We start from the raw sequence: 20411 nt of genomic DNA on the forward strand, positions 1-20411 counted from the left end.
GTCTTTTCATTCTCCTAACAATGTATTTTGAAGAGTAGAAATTTTTCATTTTGATGAAGTCCGATTTGTCAGTTTTTCTTTAATGGATCATGCTTTTGGCATCTAAAATATCTTTGCCTAACACAAGGTCACAAAGTTTATTCTGCTGTTTTCTTCTGTAAGTTTTATTTGTTTTAGATTTTACATTTAGGATCCATTTTGCAAGATGTGGGTCAAAGTTCATATTTTTTGCAGGTGGATATCCAGTTGTTCCAGCACCATTTGTTGGAGATTATTTGTTCTCCATTGAATTGCCTTTGTACTTTGTCCCACGTTGGTTTACTGTATTTGTGTGCCTTTATTTCTGGGCTCTCTGGTGTGTTCCATTGATTGCTTTATGCCAATATTACATTGTTTTGGTGACTATTGCTTTATAATACTTCTTGAAATCAAGTAATATTAGTTCTTCAACTTTGTTCTTTTTCAGAGTTGTCTTGGATATTTTAGATCCTTTAATTTCCATAGCATCAGCTTGTCAATTTCTTAAAAACAAAAACAGAAAAAGCAAAACCCAGATCTTCTGGGGGTTGATTTGATTTCATTGAATTTATAGATCAATATGGGGAGAATTGGCATCTTAACAATAATGAGTAATTTGATCCATAAACCGGATGTATCCTCCATTTATTTAGGTCTTCTTTAAATATTCTTAGCAATGTCTTGTATTATACAACATACGGATCTTATAAGTCTTTCCTCAGATTCATTCCTAAGTGTTTGAAATTTTAATGCTACTCTAAACGATGTTGTTAAAAATTTTAATTTCTGGTTTCCCATTGTGAATATATAGGAATACACTTGATTTTTACATACAGATCTTATACCCTATCATAGTTGTTTACATTGCTCACACTCAGTAGCTTTTTGAGTAGATTCTATCAGATTTTCTAGGTAAATGCTATATAATCTATGAATAAAGACAGCGTTATGTCTCTCTTTCTGACATGAATGATCACTTCATTGTTCTCTCCTTATTGCACTGGTTAGAACAAGGAAAGTGAGAGCAGACATCCTTATCTACATTCTCTCTCTTAACAAGAAGTATGATGTTGGTGGCATGTTGTTCATAGATGACCCTTATTGAATTTTGAGCATGTTCCTGGTTGGCTAAGCGTTGATGTTCTAATTAGGAATGGAATGTTGGATTTCATCAAATGCTTTTTCTGTAGCTATTGAAATGATCATGGCTTTTCTTTTTTTTCGACCATCAAGTGGTAATTACATTGATTTTCAAGTATTAAAGTATTAAAACACACTTGCAGTCTAGGGATAAACCCCACTTAGTTATGATGTATTTTCATTTTTATATCTTGGTTAATTCATTTTGCTAAATTTTGTTTATTATTTTTGCATCCATATTCATAAAAGATATTGGTTTGTGGGTTTCTCTTAATGTGTTTGATTTTTGTCTCAGGCCAGTGCTGGTCTCACAGAATGAGTTGGGAAGGCTTCTCTCCCTTTCAGTTTCCTGGAAGTTTGTGATGAGTTGGTCTGAAGCACCACCATTTCTACCTGTTACTGTAACGACCCCCCATCTGATCTCTTGGCGTCTGAGCATGACAGGTTGGGAATGGAAAGAGCTACATAGTGGTGATTTCCTTTATTAAGCTATGAAACAAATATTTTTACACCATAAAAGTTGTTACGTTTAGCGTCATAGTGCTGGTTTTAGCGAGAAGACTTGCCAAGATGCCAGGAAGGCTGTCCAAGGTAAATGCTCATTGGGAGGCTTCATGTCTTCATTAGCCTGTGAGGGGGCAACACTCGCTTCCTCACCTGTAAAGCTGAATAAACTCAAGAGACTCGCTTAAAATAAGGTTACCATGAGTGAAGATGTTGTTCTTCTCCATACATTTCCTCCTAAGCATAGAAGATTTAATTTACATGGATTATTTAATTTATATGGATTATTTAATTTACTTGGATAATTTAATATAATCCTCGCATTAATCCAGTAAGGAAATGGAGGCTTCAAATAAGTTGTCTCAGCTAGACAGTCAGTAAGTGGGATGTAAGACCGTGTAACTCCGGCAGGTGTTCAGACATGGGGTCACGTCTCCCCTGGAGAGAGGCATTACCTTACCTCCCAACTCACTTCCTGTCACATCTCACTGCTAGTTTCTTCTTGTATTGCTTCCTGAGATCATCTTTGCTTCCTTCTTCTCCCACCACGATGCCTGTTGGTCTTCATTGCTCCTGCTCTTTCCCTCTGTGCTCAGGACTGTTGGCATATAGGAGATATCAGTGCATATCTGAACACTCAATTTCACTGGCTATTGACATAAAAATTTATTTGAGTTCTAAACATAGGGTGTAAAGTTCCATGCTTTGTGAAGAGGAAAGGGAAATTTGAAGATGTCTGGGCTCCTGGGAGCTGCAGCCCTTGACCTCCTGGTGTGCCCCGTGGCATTTTCTGATCCAGGCAGGATACATCTGAGAAGAGCCGGCCCATGCAGAAGCACTTAGTGTAGAAATTTGCAGGTGATGTGATTTGAATTCAGGTAAGGTGTAAGCTCTTGGAAGAAGGATACACCCACTGGACCTTCCTGGGTCCTGATGACATGATAGGGTACAGGCAAGCACTTGGGCCCTTGGCTCTTGCTGTCTTTTAATTAACAACAGCAGTAATTAATTGAACTGCTTAATAGATGCTCCCTGGCCTCCTGTCACAACATGAGTGATAGTCTTAGGGGCGTCTCTCCAGGTGATGTGTGCGTGTCGACTTTCACTTCCACAGGTTTCAATTCCAGAGGAGCTGTACCTCGAGAGTCATTTGGTTTACTTCCGCCATCCCTTTGGTTTACTCGCACTATCCCTTGGTTTACGCCCGCCCTCCCTGTGTGGGAGACTTGGGATCAGCCTTAGTTTGACACAATACATTTCTCGCTCAGTGGGGTTTTGAAAAACCTATTTAAATCAGTAAAATCTTTTTTTTTCTTTTATTTTAAAGGAAAAACGTAAGGCTGAGGAAGCCCTCAGTGACCTCAGACGTCAGTATGAAACAGAAGTAGGGGATCTACAGGTGACAATAAAGAAACTTAAAAAGGTAGGTTTGTGGCAGTGAGGCTTCTAGGAATAGCCTCAGTATATCATGGTGTTTAAGTTATTAGCGACTGAAAACATTGGGAATCCTATTAAAGCAGCCGTTGGAATCAGATTTCAGAGTCAAACTGGGCTTCCTGAAAGATGGTTTTTTAAAGGTCCCTGATTTTCTGTTTCAGGGGCAGCCTTTCTTCTGCACAGGTCTAATAAATATTTCTGACCCCTTGGACAGTTCATCAAACCCCAGTTTTCCTTCCTCGGGTACCCTTAGTGCCCACATGTTCAGTGGACTCTGCTCAGGACAGGAGGGATCCTGTCAGAAGTGATGGCACCAGAGTCCTCATCATGGCTCTGCCACTTTCTGCCAGTTACACCTGGGACAATTGACTTCATTATCTTATCATTTCGTTTCTCATTCGTAAAATGGGATTAATAATTGACTGTCCCGCCTCACCATAATAGCTGAGACATTACTGACTTTATAGTTTAATAAGCTCTTTTTCACAATTTTTAAATTTAATTCTCAAGCTTTCTCTGAGGAGAGGTGAATATGCTGCTTTCACCGCTGAGGACACGGAGTCCTCGAGTCACAAAGCTAATAAGCTATGGAGTGGTCTTGCTATGCAGTTTGTGCTTTCTCACTTGTACCAGACTTCCCGCCTGCTGGGGAGGCTTTTTATAAGAGAGCAGATGGGGATTTACGTGAGGGAATGTTAAAGGCTTAAACTATGGAAAAAATGACAAATTGATTATGACTGCCATTACCCTAGGCCATGGATTCTGAGGAACTTAGTTTTTTGTTTTGTTGTTTTGTTTTTAAGATTTTTATTTACTTATTTGACAGACAGAGATCACAAGTAGGCAGAGAGGCAGGCAGAGAGAGGAAGGGAAGCAGGCTCCCCACTGAGCAGAGAGCTGATGCGGGTGGGGCTCGATCCCAGGACTCTGGGATCATGACCTGAGCTGAAAGCAGAGGCTTTAACCCACTGAGCCACCCAGGTGCCCCAGGGACCTAGTCCCCCCCCCCGCCCCATTTTTCCTCTCTGAAATTGGCATGCATCTGAAAAAATCAAGGGCTCTTCTCAGAGCTGGCCAGGTGGCAGAGTCGTGGTCTTGTGTGAAAACTTTTAACAGAAGCATCTGGTAAGATGATAAAGTCCAGCATCAGATTACTTCGGCTTTGACTTAGTGTGATGAAATTTAGTATTCATTTTGGTCACTGCGTAACTACTCAGTAGTGGAAACCCACAGGTCCCCACTGTTTCCAGGGGCTGTCGGCTCTTTGTAGGAGAGACATTTTAGTTGTCCATGTTAGAGATGCTCCTGAGCTGGTTTAATCTGGTGATACTGACAAGTCACCCAGAAAGCAAGCTCAGGCATGTATCCATAGAGTCTGGGTGCATATGTCACTAGCTTCCTATCACACTTAAATGTTACTGATTTCAGTTATTCTAATAAGCATTTACTGGAATCACTGAAAAAAGGTGAATCTGATGCTAACACTGCTGTTAAAAATCTTGGACTCTGGTAGGAGAGGTAAGGCATTCGTAAATAATTATAATACAGGGTGAAAGTGTTAAGTACAGATGAATTTCTAGGAGAATATAAAGGTCCAGACTCATATGCAGTGTAACTGAGAAGGTGAAGTTAGGTCGCTTAATAGTTGAATGGCTTCCCAAAAGGACTGTTCAGTTGTTTCAAAGGAAATTCATTAAGCAAAAAAAAAAAAAACAAAAAAAAAACCCTTTTTAAATGCTTAAATTATTGAAACCAAGTTTTCAAATCCTCATGGATTATATGTAGCTTAATGATTTACAAAGTTGTATCATGTTAAAAATTGAAGGCTTTTAGAATTCCTATAGCTATATATGCAAGGATACTAATAAACTTAACTGAATCAATCCAAAATGAATTTGTACATGAACAGCTTTTATTTGTTCTTTCAGCTAGAAGAACAATCAAAACACCTAAGTGAAAAAGAAGATGTGGCTGCCTTAAAAAAGCAAATTTATGATTTATCAATGGTACGAATCACCTTTCATTTCCAGAAATACATTTCCTCTTCGATGTCTAGACATGATCATGCTGGTTATCGGTGTTCTGGGGATGGAGAGAAATTAATACTGCAGTGAGAGAAAGCCTCTGATGTACCTTTGACCAAACATGTTATTCAGGCTATTATCCTCAATGATTTCCCACCTGCGGTGAATGCTAGGGAACATTTCCTTTGTCAGGACTCTAAATATTCTCATTGCCGAGCCCAGAATTGAGCCAGCTTGCTGCAAGTGCATTTCTTTCTCTCCATTCATTATCCCCATACCACTCAGAAGAGAAGGCTCCTAGCTTCATGGTCAATTTGGAATGTGACATCAGTTCCAAATTTTGCCATATCTTAGCTTTGTATTTGGATTATGACTTTCTTGTAGAGTTGCTAATTTTTCTTGCATTTCCTGGTTGAGTTTGCTTTCTTGTAAAAAGAAACTGGCATCTTCAGGATATCATCCACTGATGCCTTCCAACTTCTTATTTATTCTTCCTGATGTGTGGAATTTGTTTTTTCTCCTTGAAAATGTTAATTTTGGAGTCTCCAAAATTTCAGTTCTTATTGGACTGATTGTTTTTTAAACTCACTCCCCATACATCATCCTGGAATTTCTGAACATTTTAGGTAGCTGTTGTAGGACTCCTTTGCAGCTAGGCAAATACGTCTGTTTACGTTGGGACCTCCTCCCTGAGAGGGTGTCTTCCTAGGAACTGTGTGTGTGAAGTTGGCTGTTGGAATGGGGGACCCCTTATGACCGGAAGGAGTGGGATATGGATAAGAAGCCTTAGGACTCTGTATAGGGGTCATTCAGTTCTTTTCCTTTTTTAAAGATTTTATTTATTTGAAAGAGAGAGAGAGCAAATGGGGGCAGAAGGAGAGGCAGAGAATCTGAAACAGACTCCATGCTGACCACCGAACCTGAGGCAGCGCTCTATCTCATGACCCTGAAATCAGGACTTGAGCCCAAACCAAGAGTTGGATGCCTAACTGTCTGTGCCACGTAGGCACCCACTTCAGTTCTTTTTAAAAAGACAAGCCCTGTCTTACTGCCTTGGGAATTGAGTCTGACTATGTGCTATTCTTTGCTAGTGTAAGAGAGGATGGCCTGGGGGCTGCGGGCTGCATGCCTTAATACACAAATTTAATCTCTGTTTTTAAGCTCCATTTCCACCTGTTGGGGGGCCGGTGCTGCCTAGCTAATTGCCTCCTCCTTTGCTCTGTCGTACACCCTTTCCCACACCTCTTCCAGACCTACTGTGCTCCTGCTCTCTTCTTTTCTGTCATCACATTTCCATCTGGTTTCCATCTCCCAGAAATGTATTTAATTCACTTGACTGTTGGGGGGCCCCTCTTGCATTCTTGTAACCTGTATTGGCTTATTTCATGTTATTTGGTATTTCATGGGAATGGGGTCTTCAAAGGGAAAGAAGAGTGTTCAGTCCATCATTTTGTACTGGCAGCCTCCAGTGTTTTTTTCTTCTATTTTAAGAAAAACATAGACTTTTTTTAAAAAACCACACTATTTTTAAGTGCAAAAATCACAAATGTTAGATGATGAGATTTATTGTAAAAATTAGCCAGTCTGCCTGGTGATAAATACTGTTAATTCCACAGCATATTTGTCGGTAGATTCATAGCTCTCATTGAGTAAAACAGATGTTTACGTGTCTGATCTGAGTTAATTTGCCAGTAACATGTTAAAGTACATCACGATCATGTCTTGAGTGGAGTTTTTTGGCACCAAATGTCAAATGTTTAAAAAAAGAACAATTTCAAAGATTTAGCTTTTTGAGACCTTACTACCTTATGATATTTTCAAATCACCTTGAATTGGTAACTAGTTCTTCAAACACCCAAGATGTGAAGGATGTGGAGGTGTGGGGTGGGGTATGAGGTTCCATTACACTTGATTCTCCCGGGTGGAAGATGCCCGAAATCTAATGCTTGTGCTGTTCCTTTCCTTCAGGAAAATCAGAAAGTTAAAAAAGATCTTTTAGAAGCACAGACAAACATAGCCTTTCTTCAGAGCGAATTAGATGCTTTGAAAAGTGATTATGCCGATCAGACTCTGAATTCAGAAAGGTATGAAACTTGGCATTTTATTCTTTAGTTTGAGCAGGTTGTTTGTCTAGATGGCCATCCGTGTGAATGAAGTCAGCTATGTAATCATAAAAGGTAATTTATTGGCCTTGCTGGTATGTTCTTTGCTTTCCAAAGATTTCACTTTCAGTGTCCTATTTCCTGGTGATTTTTGTGTTTAAAATTTTTTTAACAAAAAGATTAATGAGTATAATTATTGACTGCTTTGGAGAGTGCAGGGCTTAATAGATGTTTGAATTATTGGGAGCAGAAGAGTATATAACTAAAATGTTGGCGGTCAGTTCTAATTGAAGTACACACACACAGGTGTACATACACACATGTATATGTATGTATGCATATACATACATATATGTGTATATATATATATATGCAAATTCCTATGTAAGTATCCATATATATCCATATACCCATATATGTCTATATATATGGATACTTACGTGGGTATTTGCATTCACAGATTTGCATACAAATGCATATATGGAGATATACATCCAAAATACATACATATGTGTGCATGTGTCTATATAAACTTGTACCCTTGGGGAAAATGTCATGCTTTTTGTTTTATTTGCTTGCAAACTTTAATCACAATTAAGGTCCTGTAATGGTCAGCAGTGAAACATTTAAGTACTTATTGTATGCAGGTTCCTGACTTACAGAAGGAGTAATGAGTGTGGAATATATGAAAAAAAGAAAAGCAAAGATGTGGTCTCTGCTGTATGAGAATTTCAGGTTCTTTGAGAAAGGCACAAAGCTGAAAGGTTATGGAGCTTCGTAGGAGCTGAGCAGTGTCAGAAACAATCCCAGCAATGTTGCTGGTTGGGTCCATTGCCATGTGATGGTAGATAAAATGTCCTTTTTATTCAGAAGAGGTGAAGAGATTTATTAGAGAGGAGACGCTTGAGGTCAGCTTGGGAGGAGCTGGCCTGTGCTGATCGGAGGTTGGAGGGATCGGGGCAATGTCCGTGAGGTTACACAGGCGGCCCTGCCATTTGATAGGCACTGTGCATAGGACCTTCCTAGCATTAACTCTTGCAATCCACAGTATGTCCTATGAGATACAGACTTTTAGTCTCTCCATTTCAGAGACTCTTAAGAGTCTCAGAGTTGCTCTAAGTGAGCAGTAAGCAAGGGAGAGGCAAGAACAGAGGGACAGGTAAGACTGGCTTGGGGAACAGTGCTTAGACCTCTGGATAGGAAAAGGTATTTCGAATAGAAGAGTAAAAGTTAAACAAAATCTAAAATTTGGGGCGCCTGGGTGGCTCAGTGGATTAAGCCGTTGCCTTCGGCTCAGGTCATGATCTCAGGGTCCTGGGATCGAGCCCTGCATCGGGCTCTCTGCTCAGTGGGGAGCCTGCTTCTCTCTCTCTCTCTCTCTGCCTGCCTCTCTGCCTACTTGTGATCTCTCTCTCTGTCAAATAAATAAATAAAATCTTTAAAAAAAAATCTAAAAATTTAAAAGCCAGTTTAAGGCTATAATGCAAAGGCCCAGCATTTTTGGCTAAGGAGCTTGAATTCCTATTGTCAGTTAGGAATCTTTTTTTTTTAATTTTATTTTTTAAAAGATTTTATTTATTTATGTGATAGAGACAGTGAGAGAGAGAACATAAGCAGGGGGAGTGCAAGAGGGAGAAGCAGGTTTTCCAGCAGAGCAGGGAGCCTGATGTGGGGCTCAATTCCAGGATCCTGGGATCATGACCTGAGCCGAAGGCAGACGCTTAATGACTGAGCCACCCAGGCACCCCAGGAAACTTTTCGCTTTATCATCAAGAGAGTGAGTAGACAGGTTATTGTGGATGACAGCTGAGAGCCTGAGAGTCTTTGAAAGCTAGTGATGGGGTTTGTCTGCTTAGAAATGAGGCTGGGGCCAAATAGGGGCTGGCAGTGAGTGGCTGAAGTTTTCAGGGGACATTACCAAGAGAAGGCCAGAGCTTTGTAATAAAGCAACAGGAATCACTGAGCATGGTTTTATGACAGACGGAGAGAGCCTGGTCCTGTGGACTTCTATTTGCTTTATGGTGAAGAGGGGAGAGCCAGGCAGGGAGAGGAGAAGGAATCACAAGGAAGGAGAAAAACAGCTGGGCTGGGATTGCATTAAAGCGGAGAAAGAGCAGAGGAGGGTCAAAGTAGAGAGAGCAGGCTGGGTTGCAGGGACTAGTAATGAGTGCCTGGGGAGAGGGGCTTTAGCAGAAGGTGAAGGGTCATGGTCCTGTGAGGAATGGAGCTGACTTTGGGAGGGAGAGCAAGACCTCGCACAGGAAGCAGAGGGGGGTATGCAGGCGTGTGGGACTGCTGACCACACAGAGGGACTGAACGATAGAAAACCATGGGCAAGGACACAGATCTTTGAGAAAGGTGAAGGGGGTTCTGGAGGATAGGTGTAAGGCAGGTCTGCATACCTAATCCTGGTTCAAATATAAAATATGGTTTTACAGGGATCTGGAAATAATCCGAGAGTACACAGAAGATCGAAATAGTCTTGAGAGGCAAATTGAAATACTCCAGTAAGTTCTCATATAAAACGCTCATTTCATTTATATTTTCCTAATGTTTTGTGAATGAGACATGTGCCCCATGTCACACGAGTGGTCATACTCTCAAGACTGGGTTTGCAGGTCCATGTGGGTTTCTTCTCACTGTGGTGCATTCAGCATTTGGCCTGCCCCTACTTTTAATCCTAAATAAATATTTGGCCTGCCCCTGCTTTTAATCCTAAATAAACTATTCCAATCCAGGGACTAGAGTATAATTCTCCCTAAGTCCTCACCAGTCAGGTGAGATGTTGTTACACCTCCATAAAGACTCAGGACTCAGACCTCAGCGGCTGTCTCTGCAGCTCAGCACACCGAGAAGCTGTCAGGAATCTCCTGTTAGCTCACGTCAAAGCGCCGGACACCCACGATCATTCTTGCCCAACATATTGTTCTTGGTGAGATGGCTATTTTTCTTAGGTTTTTTTTTTTTTTAACCCTACTGAAAATATTACACCTGCTTATCAATTTCACACCCACATTACCGTAATTCCAGCTTCTGAGGGCCTTCCCCACAAGACCTCCCCCTCCTCTACCTCAGCAATCTCTTCTACCCTAAGTTCTGGTTTGTCTCCCCAGATGAAGGAGGATCAGACTTGGCAAGTTTTTTTTCCCCATTTTGAATGATTGTTAAGTCTCACCTGTGGCAGTTACAGAGTTGACCTGTTACAGTAATCCTGTTCATTCATTTATTCATTCGTCCAGCAGACTTTATTCAACACCTTTTACAGGTCAGGTATGCCAGGAACTGAGCATAGAATGGCAAGTAAAAAGAAAAGAAAAAAGTCTCTCTGTCTCTTTATGGGGCTCATCTAGGGGAAAAAGATGGAAACTGATGGCTTATTATAGAAATAAACATTAAAATGTCAAAGAAGTGGGATCAGGGGAAGGGGTGTACCTACTGGGGGCATATAGTGCAGAGTTTCCTCCTAACCAGGAAGGTCCAGGAAGTGTTCTTGTGGATGCAGCAACCAATCTGAGATCTGAAGGATGGATCAGCCTTAAGTAGAGACAGATTGGCCACTCTCAGGCGGAAGCTCTGTTATTGTCCTCAGTTTTTAGAAGAGATGCCACCGCTCTGACTAGTCAGATGACTCCCATCATTGATATGGAAGGTACACGCCTGCATGGGATTTGAAACCAGAGTCAACATCAGAACATTTCATCGGTACCTGACAGTGCCCAGTGGGCAGCATCAGGCCACAAGGAAGACATGGGAGGAGCCGGAAGAAGTGTGACATAACACATTGCATCTACTCCTGGCTGGGACATGTGCACAGGGACAGAGAGTGGCACATGGGGCCACCTGGGTCCAGGCATTTAGGAAACAGAGACCTTCAAGAAACCTATTTACACTGCGAAGCTACCTGAGGGAACAGTGGGTTCCAACAGCATAGCTAATTCCTGAATGCCTTGAGACCTTTAAAAGAGAGGTAATCCATCAATTAAGTTGTAGTTCTAGTAGTGAATTATGATCTCAGTTTATGAGGTTTGAAGAGGAGTGATAGAAAGTTACAAGAGGTGGTAAGTAACTCAGTGTTCTGAACTTCGCAGCTTGTGAAGAAGGTGACTTTTACCCCAACTTCCCTTATCTGTTTGTTTATTTGCTATGTAGAACAGCTAATCGGAAGTTACATGACAGTAATGATGGCCTTAGGAGCGCCCTTGAAAACAGTTACAGCAAGTTCAGCAGATCTTTGGTATGTAGCGGAATTTTATAATGCATTCTCTTCTTTCTTATAGTAGAGTGTTTTGATGAAGATCATGTATCTTCTTAAAGGGGGAACTTACAAAAATGCGAAACTATTCCATTTCAATAGAGGAGGCAACATTTTCCCAAATTAAAGGATATGCTACCCTTCTGCCGAGATAAATGCCTAGATGTTCACCAACTGTCTGTTAGCTGTTCAAGGAAACCAGAGAAAGATATATAAGGTGTGAGCTGGGTCCTGGAAGAGTTTATAGTGTAGTAGGGAGTTCAGATGTGCACAGATAGTAATGATAGAAGAAAAAAATGGGAAATCTTATCGAAGTAGGAAGAAAATACTTCCCATTTCAGAGGAGGGAGAAGGTGCTTCTGGCTGAGGAGTGTGTTTAGACACACTGAGTATTCTTTAGGTCGTGAGATGATCAGAGTGGGGGCCTTGGATTTAAAACACTGCTACAGAGACAAGCTAAGCTCGTCTTGGAATTTTGAGGAAATTTTCCTGACTACATGTGTCAGAAATCCTCTTCTCCCACTTTTGGGGGTCAGCTTCAAGTTTAGGGTTCCTTTGCCTTAGCTTTAGGCCTTAGCCTTTAGCTCAGTCACTGAGCCAAATTATAGTTTGAGAAGAGATAAATCCAAAGATGTTGGTATTGCAGAGTCCTAGACAATGCAGGCAACCAGGATGCCCTTTATGGCTCATGCAGTGGGATTTGGATCTAAGACACAATGCAGAGAGAGTACTACCGGAGTTATCTTGGTGTTTGTGCTCACATTTACTCATGTAGGGTACCAAACTTTTAATTACCTTAGAAGTTAATTAGTGTGTTATATATATGTGTATATGTATTATGTGTTTATGGAATAACAAAATGTTGCTTATATATTTTATGTATTTCAGCGCATAAGTAATATATCACCAGGGAATACAATTTCCAGGAGCAGTCCCAAATTTAATGGTCATTCTCCTCATCCTCTGGGCTATGACAGGTATGGTAACACCTACTTACTTTTCATTTGAATTCTGGATCAGAGTGAAAAGGAAAGTAAATTTCCTTAGAGGGGAATTAAAACAGTAGAATCTACTTTGGACACTAATTTCTATTTTCTGCTACCTTATTTAAAATTTCTGAAACCTGTAAAGATTCAAAGTAGAAATGTTTCAGAGAGGGCAAAGTGATTTCCTTAAGACATTGTTATGACCTGTTTTTATGTCTGCTTCCCCTGAACTCATTCTCTCGTTACATCTTGTTCCTCAGAAGTGAACTCTGAAAACTCTTAGAGGGAAACAAGCAGAACTATAGTGTTGGATGTTGCCATATATGTGGGATAGGATGTTGAGACTCTTGGCATGATCTGCAAATGTTTAATAGCTTACCATAATATTATGTAAGCTGTGTTCGAGGAAACTTTCAAAACAAATAGAAACATGACTAGTAGACGTTTGTGAGCTGTTGTATTGAGTCAGAGAGATTTAACAGAAGTGAGAATTTAGCTCTATTTTGAATCAAATGAAGTGATATATTATTCCTATGTAACCTGAGATCTGGTGACAAGGACTGAAAGATTACATGTGTGTACTTGTGTGTATAAATACATATGTCCATTGTTATTACTTAAAAAGTTAAATTTGGGGGATATCAAACCTTGAAAGTAGAAGTTAAGGCATAAGCTATGGGCTTCTAGCTCTCCATTTCCAATTCAACTTTCCAATTCATATTCATCCACTTTGCATTTGAGATCTTTTGTTCTAAAGAATAAAAATGTATTGAGAGTTAAGATGGCAGAGCAGTAGGGGGACCCTATGCTTGCCTTGTCCCTCAAACACAGCTAGATAAATATCGGATCTTCCAAATACTCAAGAATAGATCTGAATACTGAGAGAACAAAATGCAGAACTAGAGGGAGAAAAGAAGCTACTTAGTAGTAGGTAGGAGGTGCAAAGGCATGGTTCTGCAGATCTTTCCATAGAAACCCAGCAGGCCATTGGAGAGTGGCATGATATATTCAACATGCTGGGAAAAATATGCAGCCAAGAATACGTTATCCAGCAAGGCTAGCATTCAAAGTAGAAGGAGAGATAAAAATTTTCCCAGACAAACAAAAAACCAAAGGAGTTCCTGACCACAAAAATCAGCCCTGCAGTAAATACTAAAGGGGACCCCTCTCTGTGGGACAGAAAGAACAAAAGCAACAAAGACTAGAAAGGAACAGAGAATCTCCAGCAGCAGTGACTTTACAGGAATACAATGGCACTAAATTCTTATCTAGCAATAATAACTCTGAATGTAAATGAACAAAATCCTCCAGTCAAAAGATAAAGGGTATCAGAAGGGATAAAAAAAAAAAAAAAAAAAACAAGACCCATCTATATGCTCCTTCCAAGGAATACATTTTAGACCTAAAGTCCCCTACAGAGTGAAAATGAGGGGATGGAGAACCATCTATCATGCTAATGGACATCAAAAGAAAGCTGGAGTAGCCATACTTATATCAGATATGATAGATATTAAACCAAAGACTATAACGAGATGAAGAAGGGCACTCTATCATAATTAAGGGGTCTATCCAACAAGAAGATCCAACAATTGTAAATATTTATGCCCCCAACTTGGGAGCACCCAAATATATGAATCAATTAATAACAAACATAAAGAAACTCATTGATAATAATACAGTAACAGTAGGGGATGCTAAAACCGTCCTCATGCAGCAATGGGCAGATCATCTAAGCAGAAAATCAGCATGGAAACAGTGGTTTTGAATGACACACTGGACCAGATGGGCTTAACAGATATTCTCAGAACAATTCATCATAAAGCAGGATAATATATATTCTTTTCAAGTGCCAATGGAACATTCTCCAGAATAGATCACAAATTGGGTAAAAAATCAGGCCTCAACAAGTACAAAAGGATTGAGATCATACCATTCATATTTTCAGGACACCATGCTATATCAACTTGAAGTCAACCACAAGAAAAAACCTGGAAAGATCACGAAGATCAGGAAATTAAAGAAGAAATTTAAAAATGCATGGAAGCAACTGAGAATAAAAACATGGTAGTCTAAAACCTTTGAGATGCAGCAAAAGCAGTCATAAGAGGGAAGTAAATAGCAATACAGGCCTACCTCAAGAAGCAAGAAAATTCCAAATACACAATCCAATCTTACTCCTAAAGGAGCTAGAAAAGGAACAGTAAATAAAGCCTAAAGCCAGAAGAAAAGGGGAAATAATAAAGATTAGAGCAGAAATAAACAATGTGAAACAAATAAACAATAGAACAGATCAATGAAACTAATAGCTGGTTCTTTGAAAGAATTACTAAAATTGATAAACTCCTATCCAGACTTATCAAAAAAAAAAAAAAAGAAAGGAGAAATTACATTATGAAAGAAAGAGGAGAGATCACAACTAATACTACAGAAATAGAAATAATTATAGGACAATATTACGTATTATATATTACATGCCAACAGATTGGGCAATCTCGAAGAAATGGATAAATTCCTAGAAACATACAAACTACCAAAACTGAAACAGGAAGAAATAGAAAATTTGAACACACCCATAACCAAGAAAGAAATTGAACCAGTAATTAAAAACTTCGCAACAAACAAAAGCCCAGGGCCAGATGGCTTGCCAGGGAAAGGGTTTGCCAGACATTTAAAGAAGAGTTAATACCTATTCTTCTCAAACTGTTCCATAAAATATAAATTGAAGAAAAACTCCAAACTAATTCTACAAGACCAGTATTACCTTGATCCCCAAACCAGACAAAGACCCACCTAAAGAGAAGAATCACAGTCCAGTCAATATCCCTGATGAATGCAGAGGTAAAAATTCTCAACAAGATACTAGCAAATTGAATCCAACAGTACAGTAAAACCGTTTTTCACCATGATCAAGTAGGATTTATTCCTGGGCTTCAGAGGTGGTTCAATATTCACAAATCAATCAGTTGATAAAAGAAAGGATATGAATTATAGGATCCCCTCAATAGATGCCAAAAAAGCATTTGATAAAATACAACATACATTCTTGATAAAAACCCTCAACAAAGAAGGGATAGATGGAACATACTTCAACATCATAAAGGTCATATATGAAAGACCCACAACTAATATCATCTTTAAAGGGGAAAAACTGAAAGCTTTCCCTCTGTGGATAGGTATAAGACAGAGATGTCTGCTCTCACAGTTGTTATTTAACATAATACTGGAAGTCCTGGCCTCAGCAATCAGACAAGAAAAAGAAAAGGCACCCAAATCAACAAGTAAGAAGTAAACTTTCACATTCGCAGATGACATGATGCTTTAACCAAAAAAATTACTAGAGCCAGTAACATGAATTCAGCAAAGTCACATGACATAAAAGCAATGTACAGAAATCTGTTGCATTTCTATACACCAATAATGAAGCAGCAGAAAGAGAAGTCAAGGGATAGATCCCATTTACAATTGTACCAAAACCATAAGATACCCATGAATAAACCTAACCAAAGAGGTAAAAGATCTATACTCTGAACACTATAGAACACTTATGAAATATAAACTTAATCAAAGAGGTGAAAGATCTGTACTCTGAACACTATAGAACACTTATGAAATATATTGAAGAAGGCACAAAGAAATGGAAAAACGTTCCATGGATTGGAAGAACAAATATTGTTAAAATGTCTGTGCTACCCAAAGCAATCTATACATTCAGTACAATCCCTATCAAAATACCACCAGCATTTTTCACAGAACTAGAACAAACAGCCCTAAAATTTGTATGCAAAGAGAAAACACCTCAAATAGTCAAAAGTCTTGAAAAAGAAAAGCAAAGGGATACCTGAGTGGCTCAGTCAGTTAACTGTCTGCCTCGGCTCAGGTCATGATCCCAGGATCCTGGGATTGAGTCCTGGGTTGGGCTTCCTGCTCAGTGGAGAGTCCACATGCCCCCCTCCCATTGTCCCTCCCCCACCATGCTCACATGATCTTTCTCACTTTTGTGCACTCTCTCTCAAATAAATAAACAAAATCTTAAAAAAAAAAAAAAAAAAAGAAGAAGAAGAAGAAGAAAAAGAAAACCAAAGCTGAAAACATCACAATTCTGGACTTCAAGTTCTATTACAAAGTTGTCATCATCAAGACAGTATGGTACTGGCACAAAAGCAGACACATAGATCAATGGAAAAGAATAGAAAATCCAGAAAAAGACCCACAACTATGTGGTCAACTAGTCTTTGACAAAGCAGGAAAGAATGTCCAATGGAAAAAAGTCTCTTCAGCCAGTGGTGTTGGGAAAACTGAACAGCCACATGCCGAAGAATGAAACTGGACCATTTCCTTACACCACAGAAAAAAATGGACTCAAAATGGATGAAAGACCTGAATGTGAGATAGGAAACCAACAAAATCCTAGAGTAAAACACAGGCAGAAACCTTTTAAATCTTAGCCATAGCAGCTTCTAACTAGACACATCTTCGGAGGCAAGAGAAACAAAAGCAAAAATGAACTATTAGGACTTCATCAAGATATAAAGCTTCTACACAGCAAAGGAAACAGTCAACACAACTAAAAGGCAACTGACATAATGGGAGAAGATATATGCAAATGATATATCTGATAAGGGATTAGTATCCAAAATCTATAAGGAACTTAATGAAACTCAACACCCAAAAATAAATAATCCAGTTAAGAAATGGGAAGAAGTCATGAATAGACATTTTTCCAAAGAAGACATACAAAATGGCTAACAGACACATGAAAAGTTGCTCAAGATCATTTATTATCAGGGGATTACAAATCAAAACCATGACGAGATACCACCTCACACCTGTCAGAATGGCTGAAACTAACAACACAGGAAACAAATGTTGATGAGGGTGTGGAGAAAGAGGAACCGTCTTACACTGTTGCTGGGAATACAAACTGGTATAGCCACAGTGGAAAACAGTATGGAGGTTCCTCAAAAAGTCACAACAGAATTACCCTGTGACCCAGCAATTACATTACTAGATATTTACCCAAAGGATACAAGCTGATGAATGGAAAAAGAAAAGGTGGTATATATATACAACGAAATATTGGCCATCAGAAGGAATGGAATCTTGTCATTTACCGTAATGGTGATGGAACTAGAGTGCATTGTGCTAAGCAAAATAACTCAGAAAGACAAATACCATAAGATTTCACTCATATGTGGAATTTAAGAAACAAAACAGAAGAACATAGAGGAAGAAAAACAATCAAAAGAGAAAGGAAAACAAATCATAAAAGACTCTTAACTACAGAGAGCAAACTGAGGGTAGATGGAGGGAAAACAGTGGGGGGTGAGCTAAATGGATGATGGGTATTAAGGAGGGCACTTGCTGTAAATAGCACTGGGTATTACATGTAAGTCATGAATCACTAAATTCTACTCCTGAAACCACTTTTACCATAGATATATGGTAGATACTAACTAGAATTTAAATAAAAACTTGAAATCAACAAAAACATAAAGAATAATGTTCTTAACTATCCTGGCAATAGCAAAGTAGTCAGGAAGGTTTATTACCAGGGCTTATTGGTGATAACCTTTAGGAAAATGTTATACAGGTATCAGATGTTTTTACTGTCACTGATTTGTGAAATAACAAATGTTGATGGTTTGTAGACATGTAGGCAGCTCAGTTGCTCTGTTATTGAGAAAAAGACATTACTTTTAAAAAACTGTGTGGGTGCAGCATGATTTTTCTGGACTTATATTTAAGACCAATTCTAAGCACATAGGGAAAAGATACATTACTGAAAATTATTTCAGAAATTTTACCATGGTTCATTTTGGAAAAGATTATACACCATGAATAAGGCTCATTGGTACTGGATTAAGAACTCCTCAAGAGTAGGTTCTAAGGGACAAAGTCATCACACGCCAGTGGCTCAGAGGGACAGGAATAGAACACTCTTGTTCTCATCACCCTGAATAATAACCAGTCGGCCACCAGGGTCTGGACTGGTGTCCTCTTTGGAAGGTCATTAATTTAATATCAGAAGTTTAATATCAGAAGTTTTTGATGCTAATATAAAAACTTAAAAGTATGTTTTAAATTTAATTTTGTTGCTTTTGTGACCTTACTGGATTTTAACTTGTATACTTGTTTTAGTTTTGTGTTTTTATAAGATTTGTAACAAAAATATAGCTTGTGCTATATTTGTACGTACTTACTTATGAAAATATATTTTGGGCAGGTAAGAATAGTTTACTTTTTTAAAGGGTATATATATGTTGACTTTGAGAAAATCTGATCTGTACCTGTATTTTAAATTTGGAGTCTAGATATCCATGGAAGTGATTTCTCAATTCTGTATTTCACTTCTTCCTTTTTATCAAAAATCTGAATGTTTTTAAAAAAAGTTCTGATTAATAATGATATGGAGCTGAAGTAGTTTGTGCTATATTATAATGAGAATGGTTTTCTTAGGTTCCTTATAGTGTGGCTAAAAGTTTTAGAAAGATAATTTCATAAATGATGAAACAACAAAAAATGTATGTATGCACACAGACACACAGAGCTAGCTAGTTAACAATATGGTCTGAATATGTGGCCCCAGGATAAATACTTTGTAATTAAGCAACATATTTAGGGAGGATTTCGTGGTTCTTACATTTTTAGTTAATTTTAAGCATTTGCTAATGGTACTAAAATAGTTTTCTAAAGATTTATTTATTTATTTATTTATTTTGGGGAGAGAGCACATGAGCGGGAGGGGAAGAGGGAGAGGGAGAGAGAGCTTCAAGGAGACTCAGAACTGAGCATGGAGCCCAACATGGGACTCCATCTCACAACACTGAGATCATGACGTGAGCCGAAACCAAGAGTCCGACACTTAGCCGACTGCACTACCCAGGCACCCTGGCACCAAAATATTTTTGACTTCTCAGACTTATGTCACTTATACTTATTTATATTGAGATCACCCTCTGTTTTCTGAACATATTCATCTCTTACTGTTCTTATCTCTGTGGAGTATATACTCTGCCCATTTCCACATTCTGATGAGACAGTATTTGTCAAGTGACCCAAGATAGTGTTCCAGTGTAATGGAGACTAAACAGGCTGTGGCCCTTGTTTTTCTTCTTTTCTTTTCTTTTTTCTTTCCTCTCCCCTCCCCTTTCCTCTTCTTCCTTCCTTCCTGTTCTTATTGTTCCTCCTCCTCCCCCCTTTCTTCTTCTTCTTCTTCTTCTTCCTTCTTTCTTCTTTCTTCTTTCTTCTTCTTGACTCATGATGGGGGGGAGGGGCAGAGAGAGATGGAATCTCAAGCAACCTCCACCCTGAGCACAGAGCCCGATGTGGGGCTCAATCTCAATGACCATGAGATCATGACCTGAACCAAAATCAAGAGTCTGACACTTAACTGACTGAGCCATGAATGTGCCCCATTATTTCAGTATAAATAGGTTTTTGGGAAACTCAAATGGAAAAGCAAAAGTAAATAGGGAAATAATGTGGTTTCTTTTGATTCTTTTGTTGGATGTTAATTTCTCCCTCACTTATAAGATGTGAGAGAATTTCACAAATGGAAACATCCATAGAAGCCAGGGGTTCCTGCCTTTATCCGAGAGACCTCCCTGTGAAACTTCTTCTACAAGCATCTTACTAGACTATGTATCCACACCTAGTGGCAGAAAACTCCCTGTCTCATATTCTGGTATCACACCTTTCTAATTGCCTGTCATTTTTACCATGTTGATTAGAAATATGACTCCCGGGGTGCCTGAGTGGCTCAGTGGGTTAAAGTCTCTGCCTTCAGCTCAGGTCATGATCCCAGGGTCCTGGGACTGAGCCCTGCATCGGACTCTCTGCTCAGCAAGGAGTCTGCTTTCCTTCCTCTCTCTCTGCCCGCCTCTCAGCCTATCTCTCTCTCTGTCAAATAAAAAAATAAAATCTTTAAAAAAAAAAGAAATATGACTCC

General features: G+C 39.2%; 1 protein-coding gene across 1 annotated transcript in view; it reads left to right on the forward strand.

Annotated features, from left to right (window-relative positions):
* Positions 1-20411, forward strand: part of LOC123952716 (ras and EF-hand domain-containing protein) — a 75002-nt gene that overhangs the window by 35292 nt on the left and 19299 nt on the right. The window contains exons 4-9 of the mRNA XM_046022064.1: positions 2990-3085; positions 5028-5105; positions 7092-7207; positions 9664-9732; positions 11375-11459; positions 12366-12454. Coding sequence (XP_045878020.1) covers positions 2990-3085; positions 5028-5105; positions 7092-7207; positions 9664-9732; positions 11375-11459; positions 12366-12454 — 533 coding nt within the window. The remainder of the gene's footprint in view (positions 1-2989; positions 3086-5027; positions 5106-7091; positions 7208-9663; positions 9733-11374; positions 11460-12365; positions 12455-20411) is intronic.

This window comes from Meles meles, chromosome 11, assembly GCF_922984935.1.
Source record: "Meles meles chromosome 11, mMelMel3.1 paternal haplotype, whole genome shotgun sequence".
NCBI lineage: Eukaryota > Metazoa > Chordata > Mammalia > Carnivora > Mustelidae > Meles > Meles meles.